The sequence below is a fragment of the Schistocerca cancellata genome, chromosome 1, assembly GCF_023864275.1.
Source record: "Schistocerca cancellata isolate TAMUIC-IGC-003103 chromosome 1, iqSchCanc2.1, whole genome shotgun sequence".
In the NCBI taxonomy this organism is placed as follows: Eukaryota; Metazoa; Arthropoda; class Insecta; order Orthoptera; family Acrididae; genus Schistocerca; species Schistocerca cancellata.
The window spans coordinates 794,259,302-794,282,954 of NC_064626.1; the positions used below are offsets into that span (position 1 = coordinate 794,259,302).

Here is a 23,653-nt window from a genome sequence, read left to right on the forward strand (position 1 = left end):
TCTTATACCCAAAATTAATGCAAAAATGTCTAGTGTGTGATTTAAAATTTCCAGCAGTCTTAAAAATGACCGTATATTCAATGCAGCGGGAAACCTATCCCCATCTGACAACATCAGTTTCAACTGGCGGTGGGGACACTGCACCGATGTGACAAACAAGAGTTGCAGGGACTCACAAGCTTGCTAACACTGTCCCCCTCCCATTCTGTGATCACAAACCAAGAGTACTGTCTACCCTGTGATACATCATTGCAGTCTACAGTTCCAGTGAAGCTGAACTGAAAGTGATTTGTCTTATCGGTAACAGTACAATATTTTTGTTAGTAGCTAGTTTTGCAGTAGAAAAAAATTAAAGGTATTTGTATGATGTGGGTTATAAATTGAAAGTAATAGCACATGCAGTAGAATACAGAAACAGAATAGCTGAGCAGCATGTCGGCCCTCCACCAACAGAAAAAAATCATTCATGACTGGAGGGCTAGAAAAGAACAATTGAAGAAAATGATTAAGACTAAATGTACAAACAGAGGACTGAATGCAAAATGGTCAAAACTTGAATATAATGTATTGAAATGGATTCAAGTACATCATGAAAAAGGCACTGAAATTAATACAAAAATGATTCAAATACATGCTTGTAAGATAGTGCTACAGTGACTCTATGGTTGGAGTTGATTGGTGCTACAGGTTTATGAAGCACCATGGACTTAGCAAACGAATCAAAACTAAAATATCTCAGAAAATACCACAAGAGCATGAAGAGAAAATACAATGTGTGATCAAAAGTATCCAGACACCTGGCTAAAATGACTTAAGTTTGTGGCGGCCTCCATAGGTAATGATGGAATTCAATATGGTGTTGGCCCACCCTTAGCCTTGAGGACAGCTTCCACTCTCGCAGGCATACGTTCAATCAGGGGCTGGAAGGTTTCTTGGGGAATGGCAGCCCATTCTTCACAGACTGCTGCACTAAGAAGAGGTATTGATGTCGGTCAGTGAGGTCTGGCATGAAGTCGGCGTTCCAAAACATCCCAAACGTGTTCTGTAGGATTCAGGTCAGGACTCTGTGCAGGCCAGTCTGTTGTTCTTGTTGTTGTTGTTGTTGTTGTTGTTGTTGTTGTTGACTTCAGTCCAGAGACTTTCATGCAGCTCTATCCACTGCAAGCTTCTTCAACTCCCGAGTAAATACTGTAACCTAGATCCCTCTGAATCTGCTTAGTGTATTCATCTCTACGAATTTTACCCTCCACACTTCCCTCCATTACTAAATTGGTGATCCCTTGATGCATCAGAACGTGTCCTACCAATAGATCCCTTCTTTTAGTCAGGTTGCACCACAAATTCCTCTTCTCACCAATTCCATTCAGTTCCTCCTCGTTAGTTACGTGATCTACCCATCTAATCTTCAGCATTCTTCTGCAGCACCACATTTAGAAAGCTTCTATTCTCCTCTTGTCCAAACTATTATCCATGTTTCACTTCCATTCATGGCTACACCCCATACAAATACTTTCAGAAAAGATTTCCTGACACTTAAATCTATACTTGATGTTAACAAATTTCTCTTCTTCAGAAACGCTTTCTTTGTCATAAACAGTTTAAATTTTATATCCTCTCTATCTCGAGCATCATCAGTTATTTTGTTCCCCAAATAGCAAAACTCATCTACTACTTTAAGTGTCTCATTTCTTAATCTCATTCCCTCAGCATCACCAGATTTAATTCAACTACTTTCCATTATATTCGTTTTGCTTTTGTTGATGTTCATCTTATATCCTCCTTTCAAGACACTGTCCATTCCGTTCAACTGCTCTTCCAGGTCCTTTGCTGTCTCCGACAGAATTACAAAGTCAACAGCAAACATCAAAGTTTTTATTTCTTCTCCAAGGATTCTAATACCTACTCCAAATTTTTCTTTTGTTTCCTTTACTGCTTGCTCAATATACAGATTGAATAACATCTGGGATAGGCTACAACCCGGTCTCACTCCCTTCCCAACCACTGCATTCCTTCCACGCCCCTCAGCTCTTATAACTGCCGTCTGGTTTCTGTACAAACTGTAAATAGCCTTTCACTCCATGTATTTTACCCCTCCCGCCTTCTGAATTTTAAAGAGAGTATTCCAGTCAACATTCTCAAAAGCTTTTTCCAAGTCTACAAATGCTAGAAACATAGGGTTGCCTTTTCTTTATCTTCTAAGATAAGTCGTAGGGTTAGTATTGCCTTGTGTGTTCCAACATTTCTACAGTATCCAAAATGATCTTCCCCGAGTTCAGCTTCTACCAGTGTTTTCCATTTGTCAGTAAAGAATTCATGTCAGTATGCGATTGCAGGCTTTCTCGGCCTATTTCAGGTATGAAATCTTCAGGGATTATCAGCCGAGTGGCATCGTCTTCTAGTTGCAACATTTTAATGAATTGCGTATCCACTGAAAGAAGATGATTGATGTATGCCAAATCCATTGAAAAATTGCAACTAGAAGATGATGCCACTCGGCTGATAACTCATGAAGATTTCATAGCTTCGTGTTAGTGTTTTGCAACTGTGACTTTTTAAACTGGTAGTTCAGTAATTTCCACACCTGTCGACTACTGGTTTCTTTTGGACTGAAATTACTATAGTCCTCTTGAAGTCTTAGGGTATTTCACCTCTCTCATACATCTTGCTCACCAGATAGAAGAATTTTGTCATGGCTGGCTCTTCCAAGGCTATTAGTAGTTATAATGGAATGTTGTCTACTCCCGGGGCCTTCTTTTGAGTTAGATCTTTCAGTGCTCTGTCATATTCTTCACACAGTATAATATCTCCCATTACATCTTCATCTGCATCCTCTTCCATTTCCATAATATTGTCCTCAAATATACTGCCCTTGTATAGCCCCTCTATATACTCCTTCCACCTTTCAGCTTTCCTTTCCACCTGAGCTCTTGATGTTCATGCAAGTGGTTCTCTTTCCTCCAAAGGTCTCTAATTTTCCTGTAGGCAGTGTATCTTACCCCTAGTGATGTATGCCTCTACATCCTTACATTTGTCCTCCAGCCAACCTTGCTTAGCCATTTTGCACTTCCTGTTGATCTCATTTTTGAGACGTTTGTATTCCTTTTTGCCTACTTCATGTACTGCATTTTTAATATTTTCTCCTTTCATCAATTAATTTCAATAACCTTTTCTGTGACACAAGGATTTCTACTAGCCCTTGTCTTTCTACCTACTTGATCCCATGCTGCCTTCACTATTTCATCCCTCAATACTACCCATTCTTCTTCTACTGTACTTCTATCCACCATTCTTGTCAATCGTTCCCTAATGCTTTCTCTGAAACTCTCTACAACCTCTGGTTCTTTCAGTTTATCCAGGTCCCATCTCCTTAAATTCCTACCTTTTTGCATTTCTTCACTTCTAATCTACATTTCATAACAAATAAATTGTGGTCAGAGTCCACATCTGCCCCTGGAAATGTCTTACAGTTTAAAACCTGGTTCATAAATCTCTGTCTTACCATTATATAATCTATCTGAAACCTTCCAGTGTCTCCAGGCCTCTTCCACGAATGCAACCTTCTTTCATGATTCTTAAACCAAGTGTTAGCTATGATTAAGTTATGCTCTGCGCAGAATTCAACCAGAAAACTTCCTCTTTTGTTCCTTACCCCCAGTCCATATTCACCTAATACTTTTCCTTCTCTTCCTTTTCCTACTATAGAATTCCAGTCCCCCATGACTATTAAATATTCGTCTCCCTTCACTATCTGAATAATTTCTTTTATAGCATCACATATTTCTTCAATCTCTTCATCTTCTGCGGAGCTAGCTGGCATATAAACTTGTACTACTGTGGTAGATGTGGGCTTCGTGTCTATGTTGGCTACAATAATGCATTCACTATCCTGTACATAGTAGCTTATCAGCACTCCTATTTTTTTAAATTCATTATTAAACCTACTCCTGCATTACCCCTATTTGATTTTGTGTTTATTTCCCTTTAGTCACCTGAGCAGTAGTGTTGTTCCTCTTGCCACCAAACTTCACTAATTCCCACTATAACTTTAACCTACCCATTTCCCTTTCTAAACTTTCTAACCTACCAGCCCGACTGAGGGCTCTGACATTCCCTCTCTGATCTGTAGAATGCCAGGTTTCTTTCTCCTGATAATGACATCCTCCTGAGTAGGCTCCTCCAGAGGTCCGAATGGGGGGCCTATTTTACCTCCGGAATATTTTAACGAAGACGACGCCATCTTCATTTAACCATACAGTAAAGCTGCAGGCCCTCGGGAAAAATTATGCCTGTAGTTTCCCCTTGCTTTCAGCCATTCACAGTAACAGCACAGCACAGCAAGGCCATTTTGGTTATGTTACAAGGCCAGATCAGTCTACCATCCAGACTGTTGCACCTGCAGCTACTGAAAAGGCTGCTGCCCCTCTTCAGGAACCACACGTTTGTTTGGCCTCTCAACAGATACCCGTCCCTAAATTGCTCTTCAACAGTGGGAAGCAGGAACGTGCTTAAAACATCAATGTGGGTCTGTGCTGTGATAGTGCGACACAAAACAACAAGGGGTGCAAGCCCCCTCCATGAAAAACACGACCACACCATAACACCACTGCCTTTGAATTTTACTGTTGGCACTACACATGCTGGCAGATGACATTCACCGGGCATTCGCCATACCCATACCCTGCCATCAGATCGCCACATTGTGTACCGTGATTCATCACTCCACACAATGTTTTCCCACTATTCAATCATCCAATGTTTACGCTCCTTACAACAAGCGAGGCGTCGTTTTGCATTTACCGGTATGACGTGTGGCTTATGAGCAGCCGCTCAACCATGAAATCCAAGTTTTCTTACCTCCCGCCTAACTATCATAGTACTTGCAGTGGATCCTGATGCAGTGTGGAATTCCTGTGTGATGGTCTGGATGGATGTCTGCCTATTACGCATTACGGCCCTCTTCAACTGTCGGCGGTCTCTGTCAGTCAACAGATGAGGTCAGCTTTTGTGCTGTACGTGTGCTTTCACGTTTACACTTCGCTATCAAATTGGAAACAGTGGACCTAGGCACGTTTAGAAGTGTGCATATCTCGCATACAGACGAATGACACAAGTGACACCCAATCACCTCACCACGTTCAAAGTCATCGAGTTCTGCGGAGTGCCCCATTCTGCTCTCTCATGATGTTTAATGACAACTGAGGTCGCTGATATGGAGTACCTGGCAGTAGGTGGCAGCACAATCAATCTAATATGAGAAACATATGTTTATGGGGGTGTCCGGATACTTTTGATCACATAGTGTATTATCTTTCCATCACTTGATTATTCAACATCGAAAGAAAACCAATGTACAACTAAGCCAAATAACGAACACGGATGAAACTGCTGTGATATTTCATGTGCACAATAACACAACAGTTGCCATGAATGGTGTTAAAACTGTAACAATAAAGACAAGTGCACACAAAAAATGCATTGTGCTGTTGTCCTTTCATGTTGTGCTGACAGTACTAAACTTAATCCAATTATCATTTTCAAGCACAAAACAATGTCAAAACCTTCTGAAATACCACCAGGTGGTGTTGTTCACATACATGACAAGGGCTGGATGGATGAGGCTTGTATGAAATTATGTAATAACAGTGTGTGGAAGAGGAGGAAAGGTGCTTTACTGAAGAATATTTCCCTTCTTGTGCTAGATCAATTTCGTAGTCATTTGAAAAATTCTGTGAAAGAGAAACTGAGACACGGAAACACAGAGCTTGCTGTTATTATGGGAGGACTTACTTCACAACTGTAAAAACTTAAGGTCTCGATAAATGAACCATATCAAAAGTATATGAGAGAGGAATGGAACAAATGGATGATGGACGAAACCCAACATGAATTCATGCTGAAGGGAGCTTTAAAACAACCTCCAATCAAACAAGTTTGTCAGTGGATAAAACAGTCATCGTCTAGAGTGGGAGAATACATTACTGTTAAATCTTTCAATAGGTGCGGCATAAGTAATGTTTTTGATGGCAGTGAAGACCATCATACATATGAAGCGACAATGGTGATGACAAAGAGGGAGATGAGGAGGAGGAGGAGGAGGAGAAAGTTCGGATGATTTTCAGGGATTTTAAAGGCAAGTTCAGTTTATAAACTAAGAAGTTTTTTTAGACTGGCTTTGCAACCTAATAATAAAAAAAGGTAAATTATTTTTTTAATTGTTTAAAAATTAAGGTGTGTCTTATGGCCCATAGTGTCTTGTAGTCCATGAAACACAGTAAGTTAAGATTTAGGATTTTATTATGGATTTATATGTAGTTCTGATTTCTTTATCTTACTTAGTTTTGCTGAGTGTTTTCCTTTCTAGGCCTGGTGCAAGTAAATGCGGTGGAAAATACGTGGGCAAGAGCAAACAGCAACCTACAATGTCCGTATTTAGACACATGTGCTGTTTGTGCATTGGATATCAGTTAAGGGTGTAGGTAGCACTGAAGCAGATGTGCTTACACGAATTGTACATGCTTGAATTATGAGAGGTATTTACATTAACACAATTCCATTGGTAATAGGATAGCATACAATCGCGAGATTTGGTATGGTAGTATACCAGGATGTTATAGTGTGAGGATTTGATGTAAGTCTGACAGATTTGTATACACGCAACAACATAAACATTCAAATGTTAGACAGTCGGACTAAGTATGTGTAACGTGGTACTGCACTATGAAAAAGAAGGACAAATTGTAGTAGTTGATATGAAAAGTGAATTGTAAATTGCATTTACTTGCAAACAGCAACTCTGATGTCAAAGGGACAACTTCTATGATGTATAAGTGATGGGAGCACTGCAATCCATCAACACATACCCTAGTGCCATGAAGAGATGCTCTGCAGTCTACATGTGAACTGGAGTAAAGTTTCACTAAAACACAGCAAACTGTCACAGTGCAACAACACAGCTGCGTACCCCCATTATTACTGAAAAACTACATGTGTTTGACATTTTGAAACTTGACATAGCTGAACGGTCAGTGCGTTGGAATGCCACGCACCGGGGTCCGGGTTCGATTCCCGGCTGGGGTAGAAGATTTTTTCCCCTCAGCGACTGGGTGTTGTGTTGTCCTCATCATCATTTCATTCCCATTGTCAACACGCAAGTTGCCCAATGTGGTGTCACACTCAATAAGACTTGCAATTGGCAGCCGAACTTCCCGCCTGGGAACTCCCGTCCACTGACAACATACGATCATTCTCATTTTTGAAATTTGATAATAAACATGTGTACCAAGACTACAATTACCTTATTGTACAGACACCATAAGTGTGCATGTGCAGCAGTGATGGACAGTGATATACAATTGTAATTGTAGGATGTATGATAAGTAGCATATGTAAGAGTACATCATCTACCACAAGATCAAATATATTGTCTGCTTTATGAAACCTGTTTGCAGGGCAGAGGCTACATGTCACTGGGTGTGGCTGCAGGATTTTACTCATTGGATTATTAACTGGTTGCTATTTATTTCATTTTCTTTAGTATGGCCAAGTTCATTTTATCATTTATGTGATTAGGGACTTATTAATTTTGGCTGACTGAGGGATATGGTTATAGGTTTCTTCTTCATCTTCTTCCTTAAAGAAAAATCAGTTTGCTTTCATTTTACTGTTCATATTGTATTGCACTGTCAATCAATGTCGAAAAGTTTTTCCAGATCCGGTTACTCATATGTCCCGGCTCAGTTTTAACTATTTCTCACCATTCGATCTATGGGAACGCCACCCATCAAGTCGCGGCATCATCACATGACAAAATTACACACAAATATCAAGAATAAATATATAATAATACCTCCCTGGAGGGAGGGGGGGAAGAATGGCAATAGTTAATTAACAACAGAAGGCAGAGGTTTATTCTCGTATTAAAACATCATACTCTATTCCAAACTACAATCTTGTGAATGAGGAAGAAATGGTCTATGTTATAGTTTATTGCATCATCATGATAGAAGTTACCTTCTCATTAAACCAGTTTACTGTGTCGCCATGTGACTTACCATACATCGATTTGAACCTATGACGTCTTCTGATATGACTCATTGGTTGCTAAGCGTTATAATAATCAGCAAAGTTATTTTAAATTCTCACTTCTGTTCTTCCTGGTTTCTTGACCAACATATACTAAAGGTACATGTATCTGTACAGGGATAAAAGTGTCTATCTGTTAAATGTTAATCACACGTACTATGTTCCTATTACATTCCTTCATTAATCAAATTATTTACCACAGAAACAAGTATATTTAAATGCCATGGAATGGCAAAATCTTCATATGATTTATAGTGTGCTGTGTACGTGTGTCCTTATCAGGAAAGGCAAGTGCTACTAGACACTACAAGCTCAGATTAATAATGGTAAAGAAATGAACCTGCAAATTTATGATCTATTTCAGAGATTACTTTTTACAACAACTTATAAATAAATTACTTTTCATTTCTCCCACGTGCTGCCATATAAGACAAGCAGTTATAATATCTAATATTTCTAGTTTACTTGTTAGGCACAAATAATCTCAGTACTTTTCATGGGTATAAAATATAGTGTATTTATTAGGGAAATTATTTGCTGTACATCATAAGCATAAAAATCCTTACTAGTATGTTATACACCGAAATTCAAAAATTTAGCATGATGAACTTTTTTAATATCTATATTTATCAATAAACAAACAAACAAATAAAAACTAGTTTTATCTTTCACCTACGAAGCTATCAAACATGGAACACAATGAAAAGACAGCTTTTGCTCTTTTTTTAAAAAAAAAAAAATTAATAAAATAAATAAAATAAAAATTGAAGGTTCATCCACATTCAGTAACATAAGCAACTATTAAGTAAATGTAATACATTCATTCTAAATATTTTAAATTAAAAGTAGCAGCCAGAAGAGAGAGAGAAATGAAGTTAGTAAAACTAAAGCATTCTTTGACTACCAAAGGGAGAAGGCCATTACAACTCAATTATATTCTTTTCCTTCTGCAGGCAAAAATAAAAATAAATAAATAAACCCAACACACACACACACACACACACACACACACACACACACACACACACACACTTTTTTTTTTTTTTACCTATAGTGAAAATTTAACTACTCTCTCATAAAATATAACACTAAACATCAAACCACAATATTTCAGAACTAAAAATCTTCTACCGCCAGCCACTATAAAGAAAGACAGAAAGAAATCAATTCATTCATGTGTTTGCATCAACAGGTCTACATCACGATGAGGTAGCAACCCTTTACAAAGAGTTGCAGAAGCTGATAAACAGAAACAAATCACACTAAAAGATGGCAAAATGGTATTCTAATTCACAAGTAGAACAATACCAAAGAAAAATAATTCAGTGGAGAATGTTGGATATTATAGCAGGTGTTGTTTCTTAACACATTCAGAAAAAAAAGCAAAATGAAAACAGATGACAATTACTAAATGGATGTTGTTGTTGTGGTCTTCAGCCCATAGACCGGTTTGATGCAGCTCTCCAAGCTACTCTACCCTGCACGAGCTTCTTCATCTCTGAGTAACTACTGCAACCTACATTCTTCTGAATCTGCCTAGCATATTCATCTCTTTGTCTCCCTCTACGATTCTTGCACTCCGTGCTTCCCTCCAATACTAAATTGGTGATACCTTGATGTCTCAGAATGTGTTCTACCAATCGATCCCTTCTTCTAGTCTACTACTTTAAGTGTCCGATTTCCTAATCTAATTCCCTCAGCATCACCTGATTTAATTCAATTACATTCCATTATCCTCGTTTAGCTTTTGTTGATGTTCATCTTATATTCTCCTTTCAAGACACTGTCCATTCCATTCAACTACTCTTCCAGGTCCTTTGCTGTCTCTGATACAATTACAATGTCATCGGCAAACCTCAAGGTTTTTATTTCTTCTCCATGGATTTTAATTCCTTCTCCAAATTTTTCTTTTGCTTCCTTTGCTGCTTGCTCAATATGCAGACTGAACAACGTCGGGGATACGCTACAACCCTGTCTTACTCCCTTCTCAACCACTGCTTGCCTTTCATGACCCTTGACTCCTAACTCCCATTTGGTTTTTGTACAAATTGCAAATAGTCTTTAGTTCCCTGTATTTTACTCCTGCTGCCTTCGGAATTTTAAAGAGAGTTTTAAAGGGAGAGTATGGATATGGACATGAAATGACTATATTTGATCAAACAAAACAGAAATTTTAGAGAATTCAACAATTTTTAATGACTTTAAAAATACGTGTGGCGCTAGATACAAAGCCAGGAGGAAATGCATCAGGCAGGACATCACAAATACACATTAGCACTTTTTTAATTCTTTAAAGTTTGGGCAGGAATACCAGATCAAATTAAGAACCAGTTCAGCACCATGGCAAAGGGAGGTTATTTGGACATAGAAAACAGGGATAATTATTTAACATAGGAACTTAGACAAATAGAAAAAGATGTTGCAGGCATAAAAAAAGTGGAAGAAAAGCAAATCTCAAATAGTCCGAATCAACTGATTAACAGATGAGTTTCAAGAAAACTGCTAAAGGAATATGGCCAAGTTTGCTAAATTAAATAAAACTGGATATTTAAGTGGATACAGCACAATGTATCAATTTGTAAGTCATGAACTAAACATAGATTGGAGCACAAAATAAAAGTTACCACTTCATCTGAGATTCATAGATTCTGAGAAAGTTTTAGCCACGGTTTCAAATAAATTTATATTAACAGCCTTAGAGAAACAAGATATCAATTCAACCTGCCTCAAGATATTGAGGAATAAATATCTCAATGCCAAACCTTAAGTGAGTCTTCATCAGGATAGTGAGGAAATCACTAGTGAGATAAGTCTAGCCTAGAAGATTGCATTTGCCTCACAGTTGTTAACAGAATAAGTGTGTAGTAGTACAGACAAACTTCAACAACTGATGAAAGAACATAATAGAGACATCCTGGGATAGAGTAATCTTTGAAATAAATTATAACAATACTAAACTGATTAATAACCCACATATACAACGCAGAATGGAAAATGATAGAAATTAACAATGAAGTTCCACAAACAGTTTAGTTCTTGTTTTTAGAGCAATGGGAGATGATAAGGTGGATACTAACATAAATAAACAGAAAAGTAAAAATGGCCTGGAGACCTTTTGGAAAATTAAATATAGGTTTCAAAATTAAACTTCTGATGATCCTGAAAAGTAAAGGTTATAATCAGTGTGTATTATCAGTTTTTATTTAAAAACAGACCACTTAAAGGCTGAGGGTCAGTGAGCATTCAGTTAAGAGATGCATTACTAAAATAAGCAAATGGCTCTGGGACCACACTGGAGAGGACCACATAATTACAACTGTATTAAAAACATAACAGAGATGCATAGGACACAGTCAAGTAAACAGATGGTAGACACACCAAGGAAGCTATTTTCCAAATGTCAAGAGATAAGAAAGGACCAAATCAATAACCTATGGAAACACCAGGAGCAAAACGGATGTTTAAAACAGTGCATGGAGGAGACCTTCAACCAGTGGTGAATGTCAGATTGATAATGAAGAAGTCAATATTAACAGCAGATTACTGCTGTGTTCCACATTGGCTCTGACATCTATATGCTCTGCCTATCAGTATTATCTAACATGGCACACATTTTTCTAGGTATCAACGGTCTGAAACCTGTACAAAACCGGTTTAGAAAGCTAAGACGAAAAAACAAAGACTGTAGATAGATAACTAGCTTCTAGGCTGAAGAAGCTAAAGCATACCTTTCTGTACAGAAGCTTCATTACTCAGGCAACAAATTATTGTCACATATTATTAATGGTAGCTTTAATTTTTACACCAAAGTAGCTTACCCAAGTAACGCATCGATGTGGTGTGCTCGTGGCTGTTTGAGCCGGCTGCTCAATAATCTTACAACCCTTGCTCTTGTAATGTCATCTGGTGTAGTCAACAGATATACAATTTTAGAAGCCCACCGTGCCTGGTAAAAATAATTTGTGCAGTTTATACTTTATTTAACATTAATAATTAGCTAGTAATAATAATGCTAACCGCAAAATGGAAAAAAAAATATTACTAATGTCTATGATTAACTAGCCATCACAGTCAGCATACTTTCGCAAAGAAGAATGTCTCTACAAATAGTCTCAGATGTTAGAATAAAGCAGTTTAATATTTTGAGAGAGGACAGCATGGAACGAAGCAAGAATAAATGTGTAAAAGCCATTGATGTTACATAATGCACACTTTGATTGCCACAGAGAGAGTGTTTTATGTTCCTAATATAGTTTTCGTTATGTTGGTAAATGTTGCACAAGAAGGACATGAAGTATAGATTATACATGTGGAAGAGTTCCGTTTGTACACCATTTGAAAGTAGTTTTGATCAAATAGATAAACAGTAATACTGTACCACCATGGATGACTTATTTTCAATCGAAATTCACTGAAAGTATGTTAATGTTTATGATATGAAGTCTACTCCTAAGTCTGCTCCTTCCTTTTAAACAAGTGTCAACCACTCCAAATGGCAGATGTGTTTTATTGGACCTCTACTATATTAGTAGTTTAGAATGGAATAAACCGATGATATACTGTTCATCTGCATGTTAGTGTAGAATGTGTCACTAAATAAGCTAAGTGTAAAATCAGTGCATTTTGCGTGTTTATTTACATATACAAGCCACCTTCCAGTTATTCCTTTATGCGAGACACTGTGCGTCAGGTTAGCTTCAAAATTCAAGATGCATTTTCCATATGAAGTGGACCAATCATAGGAATAATCCCAACAAGAAAAGCTCCAACTAGAATGAAATTCTGCACATATGAAGCATGCAGAATAAAACTAATCTGTGCAAAATCCAAGCTACAGCTTACAAAAAATAAAAAAAAGTCATTGAACTACACAACAGTTTTCGCCAAATTTAAGAGGGCTTAAAAGTGAAACTAGTAGCACTTCAAAAGAGATATTTGGATCAGATGTGCATATTTTTATGCTCTGCACGTTATTAATATTTCAAGGTTGTATCAGTCACCATTTTAGTGCTACATGGCATCAACATTGGGGAAAAACCAGTTGCAAAATCTAGCAATCATTTTGTGACTGCAATAATTTATGATCAAACAAAGTGTGTCGACTGGTCTTCAGCAATTCCATAAAGACTTTACATGTTATCAATTCTAATTATATGAACCATTACTTGTAGGTGTTCTATAAGTTACGAGGGCTGTTCAATAAAAAAACAACCCATACCTTTACTCATCCTCATAATTTTGATGGTCTCTCTGAAAGTAGTCTCCCATGAGTGCGATGCACTTGTCCTCCCAGCGTTTCTGTCAGTTATCAAAAACATGCTGGAAAATTTTTTTTGAGAAGTCCTTCAAAATTGCCTCCGAGGCCTTCATCGCTGCTTCTGATGATTGATAATGTCTTCCACGAAGGCGTTTCTTCACGTTAGAGAATAGAAAAAAGTCACATGGAGCTAAATCCGGATTATAGGAAGGGTGAGGGATGCCCTTCAAGTTGATTTTTGTAAAATATTCAGCAACAACATTGGCAATATGCGGCCGCGCAATATCGTGGTGTAGCATCCATCCTGCTTCATGGAAATGTAGTCTTTTGCACCTGATATGGACTTGCAATGTTTTCGGGACATCCCTGTAGTATTGTCCAGTTAGTGATGTGTGTGCATGTACAACATGCTGATAAACCATTCCATGAATATCAAAGAATGAGATAACCACAACTTTCCCAGCAGAAGCAACCACTTTTGCTTTTTTGGGGTTGGTGATGAAGGAGATTTCCACACTGAGCTTTGCTGTTTGCTCTCAGGATCAAAATGATGTAGCGAAGTTTCATCAGCAGTGATTACATTTGAAAGAAACTCCGGATCTTCCTCTAACATCAACTTTAACTGCACGCAGACCGGCACGCTAATGTCCTTTTGTTCGGAAATCAACAGTCTTGGAATCCATCGCGCATAAACACGTGTCGTGTAATGTTTCTGTCACTAATGTGTGGGTGGCACCCAATGAAATGTTCGATATTTTAGAAAGTAATGTTAAGGTAATTTGTCGATCCTCTCTCACAATGGCAGCAGCAGTTTTGATGTTTTCTTCCGTAACAGCAGTAACTTGATCACCGGGTCCACCTTCCTTTGAAATTGATTGTCTCCTCTCTTTATACATATTAAACCACCTTCAACCTGTGCTGTAGAGAAGAACAGACTCTCCATAGGCCTCCCGTAACATTGTATAGGCCTCAGCTGAAGGCTTGTTGAGACAAAAGCAGAATTTCAAAGCCGCATGTTGTTCCTCACTTGTTACCTCCATGCAGCGGTAGGCGATACTGGACATGTCTCACCTTGCCCGCCTCTGACAGGCGGGAGCCAGGACTCCCAACAATGAAACTACTACAGCGTGTTTATTGCACATTAAGCTAACAGAATATCGTAAGATTAAATATTAGCACAAGAAATTATGACCATAAAAAAATTATGATCATTCTTTATTGAACAGCCCTTGTATTAATATATAGAACCCCTACAAAAAAAATTCATATCAAATTTGTGCATAGTTTGATGTAAAACATTATTACCTCCTACTTTCTTTATTTTTGTATCACTAGAAAGAGCAGGTGATTTTTACTAGAAAAGGTCTGGAGGTCATCCAGACAAGATTTACACAATGAGACTGAAAATACTACTGTCAAACATTTCAGGACAGTAGTTATATTTAATGTTTGATACATCTTTTGTTATTTATAGGTGCTGTAATTTCTATATTTGCTAATGCTTTTATTTTTTATCATTTAACTGAGAACATTCCAGTTGGCAAATTGACATTTGCAAACATGCATACAGAAGGTCCACTGACACTGGGCTTACCAGCCTGACACATTCCCCCAACCTGCAAACTGTCGTTGTTGCTGCCTGGTGTTGATGTCTGAACCTTCATCTGTGACAGATTGTACTGTTGTACCATTTGCAATTGCAGCTAAATGTCATCAGTTTGCAACTGGCAATACTAGGAATATTTTTATGTTGGGTGATAATGCCCCAAACCATCATTCACATTTTTCAGTTGAAAGAGAAAATAAGAACCCACCAACACCACAACTCCGCTGTGAGGTGAAACACAGGATAGTCCTATTGGACCACAAATGAAGCCATAAAAACAATAGAACCTGTTCTAGCCATTATTTCTATTTTGTCTACTTATTTGGTCTTACACTACTGGCCTAATATGATATTCGCTGTGAAAAGTTGCATCTGCTGCTGCTGCTGCTGCTGCTGCGGTGGGCATAAAGTACCCCCCCTGTTGGTATTGCTGGGGATAAAAACAAGTGTCCAAAACCTATTTAAGTAATAATATTAAAAGCCCTACACGGAATATACCTCACAGAATCGGTGTAGATTGTGGAAAACAGAAGGAATTTATAGTATCTGAGTAATCTTGAGATAATTGCATATCTCTGTAGGTGTAAACATAAGTCTGACAGAAGTACAATGTTATTCTATTTACAACAGTGATATTGGCCACTGAATTTCATATCTGTAGTGTAAAGTTTATCAGATTTTGTTTTCAGTACAGAAAAACAGCATATTTAGTGGTTTAAGTTGGAAAAGAAGAGATAAAGGAATTGAGGGAGGACAACATGAAGAAAAAAGAATACTGGAATATAGTTAAAACAGATTTGTTACTAAGAGACAAAAACAAACAAAATGCACACTCCAACAATTATCGGCAAACTTACCAGACTTTCAATAAATGTTAGAAAATAAATTTGATGATAAAAGCTGTCAATCGTTCGTCTGTCTGCGAGCTCATTCTCCAGCAAAGCTAGAAAAAACAGAAAGAATATGTCAAACAGCATCTAACAACACTTCTGGAAAGGTTGAAGGTAAACAAAATATCCTCTACAGACTTTTTTCCGCAAAATATTTACACAGTGTATTTCAAAGTCATTGTTTCAAACATCTAGGAATGACAGATCAAGCCACGTACAACAACTTTTGTTAGAGGCAAAATGTTTGCTCTTACTTCCAGACAACACTAGGCACTCTTTAGTATATGTCGGTCCTGAGACGATGAGATTTCACAAACTAGCAGAGTCTACTAATCAGGTGTGAAACATACTACCTACCACAGTGATCTGACAGTGTATTTTCAACAAGAAACCAATAAGAATGAGTACCTACAAGTGGAGAAAGATATTTTAGAAGTGAATCAGGAACTTTAATTTTGCTGGGCCTATCCCCTCTTGTGAAGAGTAGATGACTGGACGACAGACAACACACAATGAATATGAATGTAGAAGTAAGCTATTGTCCTGCTGCCTCTCTGGGACATAACCAATATAAAATGACACCTAATGTCACTGGAAAGTGCCAACAAACATTTTGGCTAACAAAAATTGTTCCTCACGGTGTGATGTATCACCCCAAAACGTTTGATGCAAAGATTTCCAAAGACAGTGCATACTGTTAATCTGCAAGTTATCCATGTTGTTTTGAAAAACACGTCATTTCTTCTTTCTTTCCACTGGCAGCAACAGGAGTGTGTTTCCTCAGACAGTGTACTGTTACTCAGACAGTTTACTGCTGATTAGTACCATATAATACTACATTCCCTGAAACGGAGAACTTCCACTTTTCAGTTAAACATGTTTTGAAACTGAAACTTACTAACAAGTGAAAATTTCAAGTGAAAATTTTGCCACACATTAAACTAGTTTCCATTACCACATTATCTCATATTGGTTCCATGAAGTAAATGACTAGTCTTATTTAACATAGAGTTTTATTTCTTCTGAAAGATGAGTACGAGGGACATTTTCCAAATGATTCCAAAATACATGTGAAAGCCTCAGACACACACAGGTTCCAAAGCATACAACTTCTGTGCAGTCTGCTTAGAACTGAAATTAGTTATTTAATGAACTAAAAAGGGTGTTCAACTGCATCATTATCTTCCTTTGACATTAAGTGATGCTTTCCTGTTGAACATTGGAAACTGAGACACTCGCAATTATTAAAACTTTGTGAACTAGAAGTGAGCACTGATGGTGGTGTTCCTGTCTTGCAGCTGGAAACCTACCGTATTTACTCGAATCTAAGCCGCACTCGAATCTAAGCCGCACCTGAAAAATGAGACTTGAAATCAAGGAAAAAAAAATTTCCCGAATCTAAGCCGCACCTGAAATTTGAGACTCGAAATTCAAGGGGAGAGAAAAGTTTTAGGCCACACCTCCAAATCGAAACAAAGTTGGTCCATTGTAATATGAGACACAATTTAGGTCGAATGAATGACAATACAGCTACAGTAGTTTGGTTCGAGTCGTAAGCTTAGCAGTTAAGCTTTACCACGTAGCCATTGCTATGCGTCAGGCGCTCCGTCCGTATTTATATGGGTACCCTTCCTTTTTCACATGCTTTGTCTGGTTTGAATCGATTGCTTATTTTGCTTTGATCTGATAAGTGCCGTTTTCTTTGTTATAGGTGTTTGCGTCACTCTTAAGCTGAAAATGTATTACTGCACTGTGTCATGCATTGTTTGTCGCATTCTGATAGTGCGTGTTTACGGCCTGTCTCTGCTCGCGGCATGGCTTGCTTTTGTGCGCGCTACCGCCGCGTACAATTAAAAAAAAAAAAAAAAGAGAGGAATCGTCTCATTAGCGAAACAATGGCAAGAGACTGCTATTTGTTGTTACTTACACTGCTGCTTTCGTGGATAATGATCAACAAGAATCAAATAATAGACTGCGTAAGATAGAACATGTTCTGAAAGAGAGTTAGGCGAAAATTTTTCTCCGTTTGAAAATCTTTGCGGCCGCTTCTTTATTACATCAAATTCTGCACAGATATTAGAGTCATCTTAGATTTAAAAATCTAGTCACTTGCCGTGCTTCATTTCAGACTGTATCATTATTAGGCATAAGAATAATACGAATATAAACATGACACGATACGTATATTCTTCCGCGTTTGCTGTTGTCTCACTCTAGTTTCGTAGTTTATTAGGCAGACAGGATTTAAATGAGATAGCAGCAAACACAAAAGAATACATGGCAAAATGTTTATATTCGTATTATTCTTATGGTGAAGAGAACACTGTATGTGATTCAAATTTCATCAGGTTCCTATTAGCAACCATCTCTTCTCACAGATAGGAAAAAATTTAGAACGTAGAGTTGGCCATATTGACAAACATCCCAAACAGTCTTGCCAGTCAGATTTTCGTAGTACACTGAAATTGTGCTACATTCGAAGATGAACAATACGGAATTTGTATTTTCTTCGTTGGATAATGTATGAAAATGCAGTGGTCGAAACTCGTGGCGGAGAAAAAAAGCTCGTCTTCCACTTTTTTTTTTTTTTTAATTTATTTACTGATGCAGATGTTTTGGCGCCAGTATTTATCTTTGTGCCTACAAAGCATGCCTGTGTCGCCCTACATATATTCGACGGCAGAAGTTAGTTGTGGCGGCACGTACCAACATTTTTCATAACTTCCGCTTGCTTTGCACTCGATTCTAAGCCGCAGGCGGTTTTTTGGATTACGAAAACCGGAAAAAAAGTGCGGCTTAGATTCGAGTAAATACGGTATACCCAGCAGCTGGTCCATGTGGTAGCATAAAGTTCAAAACTATTTCGTTTAAGTCATAACTGATGTCTATTATCTCTGCAATTCACCAGTCACAGTCATACATGAGAGACACATACATCCCTCTTTGCAGGTTGTGAATTTGAATATTCTCCTGCTGTTTCTGAGGTCTTGGGTGGACAAATGAAATTTCTTCTTTCTTGCCCTTAAAGTTCGTGCAGTATAAGTTCGCCCATCGCTTTGAGTTCAAAAATGAGTCTTCTGAATTCCTTTCACAAAAATTCCAAATCAGACAAAGTCCTTGTAGAGGCATGCAATTACTATGACTGTAATTAATGGAAAGAACGTAAAAGATTGTGGGATTGCTTAAGGACAATTGCTGGTTTCCTCTGAATTTATCAACTGCCATAGCGTGTTTCTGATTTAACCCCATTGACTGATGATATACTACAAACCGACAAAAGTAACAGATGTTATGTTACAAATTTTACAGAAACAAACATTCTTATCCAAATCAGTTCCAAACGAACAATATTCAGGGGGAAAATACTTTTTGATACAGAAATACATATCACTGTAGATACTAATACACAAAAATTTAATGTTGATGCCAAATACTGTAATTACTATGTAGAATAACAGGTATTACCATTAGTTGCACAGATTGACCGCAACTGTTGAGATACCATAAAAGCACTGACCACCACCACTGTGTGTGCTGGGAGGAAGGCTTGCTTGGTCATGCTAAGTGGCATAAATGTATCGATGCACATTTAAAGAGCGCCATACAGATTTGGCACTCAAGTATTACTTTAAAATTTTTAAGGAACAACTGCCAAAAGTGCATGTCAATAAATACAAAAATTTAAAAAATTGCTTGCTCCACACAGGCAAAAATCCTATCTTACTTATAAAAATAGGTACTATACATTTCATAAACCAACAACTACAGACTTTATTATTCCTACCAACTCATGCCATACTCCATGTTCCACAAGCTAGCCAAGTTTCAGTTGCGCTGTGACACAAGAAGTAAAGAAATAGAAACAACTGTTCACATACACAAAATATAAAGGGCCAGTGCATAGTGCATTGGTGCAGCTGGCATTTGTACTCAAGTAACTCACGTGACAAGATTTTTGAAATGATTATGACCGGGAATTAATAGACTTTGAACATGGAATGGTAGCTGAACAAGGCACATGGGACATTCCATTTTTTAAATCATTAGGGAATTCAATATTCCAAAATCCACAGTGTCAAAGTATGCCAAGAACACCAAATTTCATCAGGCATTACCTCTCACCATAGAGAACACAGTGGCCGACAGCCTTCACTTAATGACCAAGAGTTGTCAGTGCTAACAGACAAGCAAATCTGCATTAAATAAGGTAAAATCTGGCATTAATGGGCTATAGAAGCAGATAACTGACATGAACGCCTTTGCTAACAGCATAACTTCACAAGCAGGCCTCTCCTGGGATCGTGACTACATTGGTTGGACTCTAGACGACTGGAAAACAGTAGCCTGGTCAGATAAGTTCCGATTTCAGCTGGTAAGAGCTGATGGTAGGGTTCGAGTGGGATGCAAAACCCATGAAGGCATGGACCAAAATTGTCAACAAAGCACTGTGCAAGCAGGTGATGGCTCTATAATGGTGTTGGCCGTGTTTACATCAATGGACTGGATCCTCTAGTCCAACTGAAATGGCAACGTTTGGCTACTTGGAGACCATTTGCAGCCATTCATGGACTTCATGTTCCCAAACAATAGAGTTTTTATGGATGACTCTAGACTATGTCATTGGGCTATAACTACTTGCATCTGGTTAGAAGAACATTTTTGGGCAATTCGAGTGATGATTTGGCTACCCATCAAATATTTATGGGAGATAATCAAGAGATCAGTTCATTCACATCATGAACACTTTCGCAATTATGGACAGCTATAGAGGCAGTGTGGCTCAATATTTCTGCAGGAGACTTCCAATAACTTGTTGAGTCCATGCAACAGTGTGTTGCCGCAATATACCGGGCAAAAGAAGGTCGATACAATATTAGGAGGTATCAGTGAAAGTATTGTAATGCCGATATGTACAGGATCAAATGTGGATTCTGTGAATGTTGCTACATTGGACAAATGGGAAGACAATTCAAAATATGTTTCAGGGAGCATGGATACACTCGTAATGGTAGTGTTCTTGAATACCGCTTAAGGGAACAGAGTCATCATTTAGTTCAAACTGAGAATTGTTTATAAATATTGCACATTGAAAATAAGGATAATAATTTTGATATACTCAATGAAATGGAAATTTACATCAGTAACCAGTCGAACAAGACCCTTTTGATTAATGAGTACACAGCGATCAACCATACTTGGTTTTTTAGCTTTTTAAATGAACTGTTCTTCTACTAAAATAATATACTATCCCATTCCTGCTTGTCCCATTATCTGAGCTATTGATAACATTTTGTTAGTGAAATTACAGCTTCATCTAATGTAACACCTATTTTGCACTAGGTCGAATGAGAGACAACCCACGAGTCTTTGTTCCGTTGTGAAACTGAAGTTGTAAATTCATTTGTGAAGTTTTAACTCTACCTAATGTTGTACATACAGGGTGTTTCAAAAATGACCGGTATATTTGAAACGGCAATAAAAACTAAACGAGCAGCGATAGAAATACACCGTTTGTTGCAATATGCTTGGGACAACAGTACATTTTCAGGCGGACAAACTTTCGAAATTACAGTAGTTACAATTTTCAACAACAGATGGCGCTGCAAGTGATGTAAAGATATAGAAGGCAACGCAGTCTGTGGGTGTGCCATTCTGTACGTCGTCTTTCTGCTGTAAGCGTGTGCTGTTCACAACGTGCAAGTGTGCTGTGGACAACATGGTTTATTCCTTAGAACAGAGGATTTTTCTGGTGTTGGAATTCCACCGCCTAGAACACAGTGTCGTTGCAACAAGACGAAGTTTTCAACGGATGTTTAATGTAACCAAAGGACCGAAAAGCGATACAATAAAGGATCTGTTTGAAAAATTTCAACGGACTGGGAATGTGACGGATGAACGTGCTGGAAAGGTAGGGCGACCGTGTACGGCAACCACAGAGGGCAACGCGCAGCTAGTGCAGCAGGTGATCCAACAGCGGCCTCGGGTTTCCGTTCGCCGTGTTGCAGCTGCGGTCCAAATGACGCCAACGTCCACGTATCGTCTCATGCGCCAGAGTTTACACCTCTATCCATACAAAATTCAAACGCGGCAACCCCTCAGCACCACTACCGTTGCTGCACGAGACACATTCGCTAACGATATAGTGCACAGGATTGATGACGGCGATATGCATGTGGGCAGCATTTGGTTTACTGACGAAGCTTATTTGTACCTGGATGGCTTCGTCAATAAACAGAACTGGCGCATATGGGGAACCAAAAAGCCCCATGTTGCAGTCCCATCGTCCCTGCAGCCTCAAAAAGTACTGGTCTGGGCCGCCATTTCTTCCAAAGGAATCATTGGCCCATTTTTCAGATCCGAAACGATTACTGCGTCACGCTATCTGGACATTCTTCGTGAATTTGTGGCGGTACAAACTACCTTAGACGACACTGCGAACACCTCGTGTTTTATGCAAGATGGTGCCCGGCCACATCGCACGGCCGACGTCTTTAATTTCCTGAATGAATATTTCGATGATCGTGCGATTGCTTTGGGCTATCCGAAACATACAGGAGGCGGCGTGGATTGGCCTCCCTATTCGCCAGACATGAACCCCTTTGACTTCTTTCTGTGGGGACACTTGAAAGACCAGGTGTACCGCCAGAATCCAGAAACAATTGAACAGCTGAAGCAGTACATCTCATCTGCATGTGAAGCCATTCCGCCAGACACGTTGTCAAAGGTTTCGGGTAATTTCATTCAGAGACTACGCCATATTATTGCTACGCATGATGGATATGTGGAAAATATCGTACTATAGAGTTTCCCAGACCGCAGCGCCATCTGTTGTTGACAATTGTAACAACTGTAATTTCGAAAGTTTGTCTGCCTGAAAATGTACTGTTGTCCCAAGCATATTGCAACAAACGGTGTATTTCTATCGCAGCTCGTTTAGTTTGTATTGCCGTTTCAAATATACCGGTCATTTTTGAAACACCCTGTATCTGCACTTGGTTGGGTGACCAATGACGCAAGAACTTTTACATTGTAATAAAACAGAAAATGTATTTTTATGCTGGCCAATTTGCACTGTATTAGATTTCAATTGGTCATGTTTTGACAATTTCACATATGTATATAAACAAAAAACCTTGCAAAGATTTTTATCTGTTGGTTTTATGTAAGATGTCATTTGAATTTTTATAACAAAGATAAGATTTGTACCCTGTGTAGGTAAGTAATTTTTTACATGTTCTATATACTGACACACACTTTTGGCAATTGTTCCTCAAAAATTTAAATGTAGTATATACATTGGCCACAATCCAAGCGGTGCTCTTTAAATGTGCATTGACATGGTTACGCCATCTAGAGTGACCGAGCCTTCATCCAAGCACACACAGTGGTGTTCGCCATTGTTTGTGTGGTATTTCAACAGTTGTGGTTGAAATTTGCAAATAATGGTGCTGCCTGTTATTCTACATACTAGTAATGTCAGTATTTGCTGTCTACATCAAAGTCTCACATATTTGTATCCAAAATGTTATGTATTTCTGTGTCAAAAGCATTTTGCTCTTGAATATTGTTCATTTGCAACTGACTTTGATAAGAAATGTGTGTTTCTGTAAAATATGTAACATAACATCTGTTACTTTTGTCTGTTTGTAGTAGGTCATCAGATGATGAGTTAAAACAGAAATGCACTCTGACAGTTAATAAACAAATCCAGTGAAAACCAGTGGCTGTTTTTAAGCAACCACACAGCCTTTTTAAATTCTTTTCATTAATCCTTTCACAAGGGTAGTATGTTTGGAGCATTTTTCTCTTTCCTGCTGG

General features: G+C 38.3%; 1 protein-coding gene across 3 annotated transcripts in view; it reads right to left on the bottom strand.

Annotated features, from left to right (window-relative positions):
• The window catches only part of LOC126187769 (centromere protein I-like), a 351,829-nt gene that overhangs the window by 267,773 nt on the left and 60,403 nt on the right, over nucleotides 1–23,653 (bottom strand). For all 3 annotated transcript variants that reach the window (XM_049929046.1, XM_049929037.1, XM_049929054.1), the window contains exons 4-5: nucleotides 15,803–15,888; nucleotides 11,901–12,028 (exon numbers count right to left, since the gene is read on the bottom strand). In XM_049929046.1, coding sequence (XP_049785003.1) covers nucleotides 11,901–12,028; nucleotides 15,803–15,888 — 214 coding nt within the window. The remainder of the gene's footprint in view (nucleotides 1–11,900; nucleotides 12,029–15,802; nucleotides 15,889–23,653) is intronic.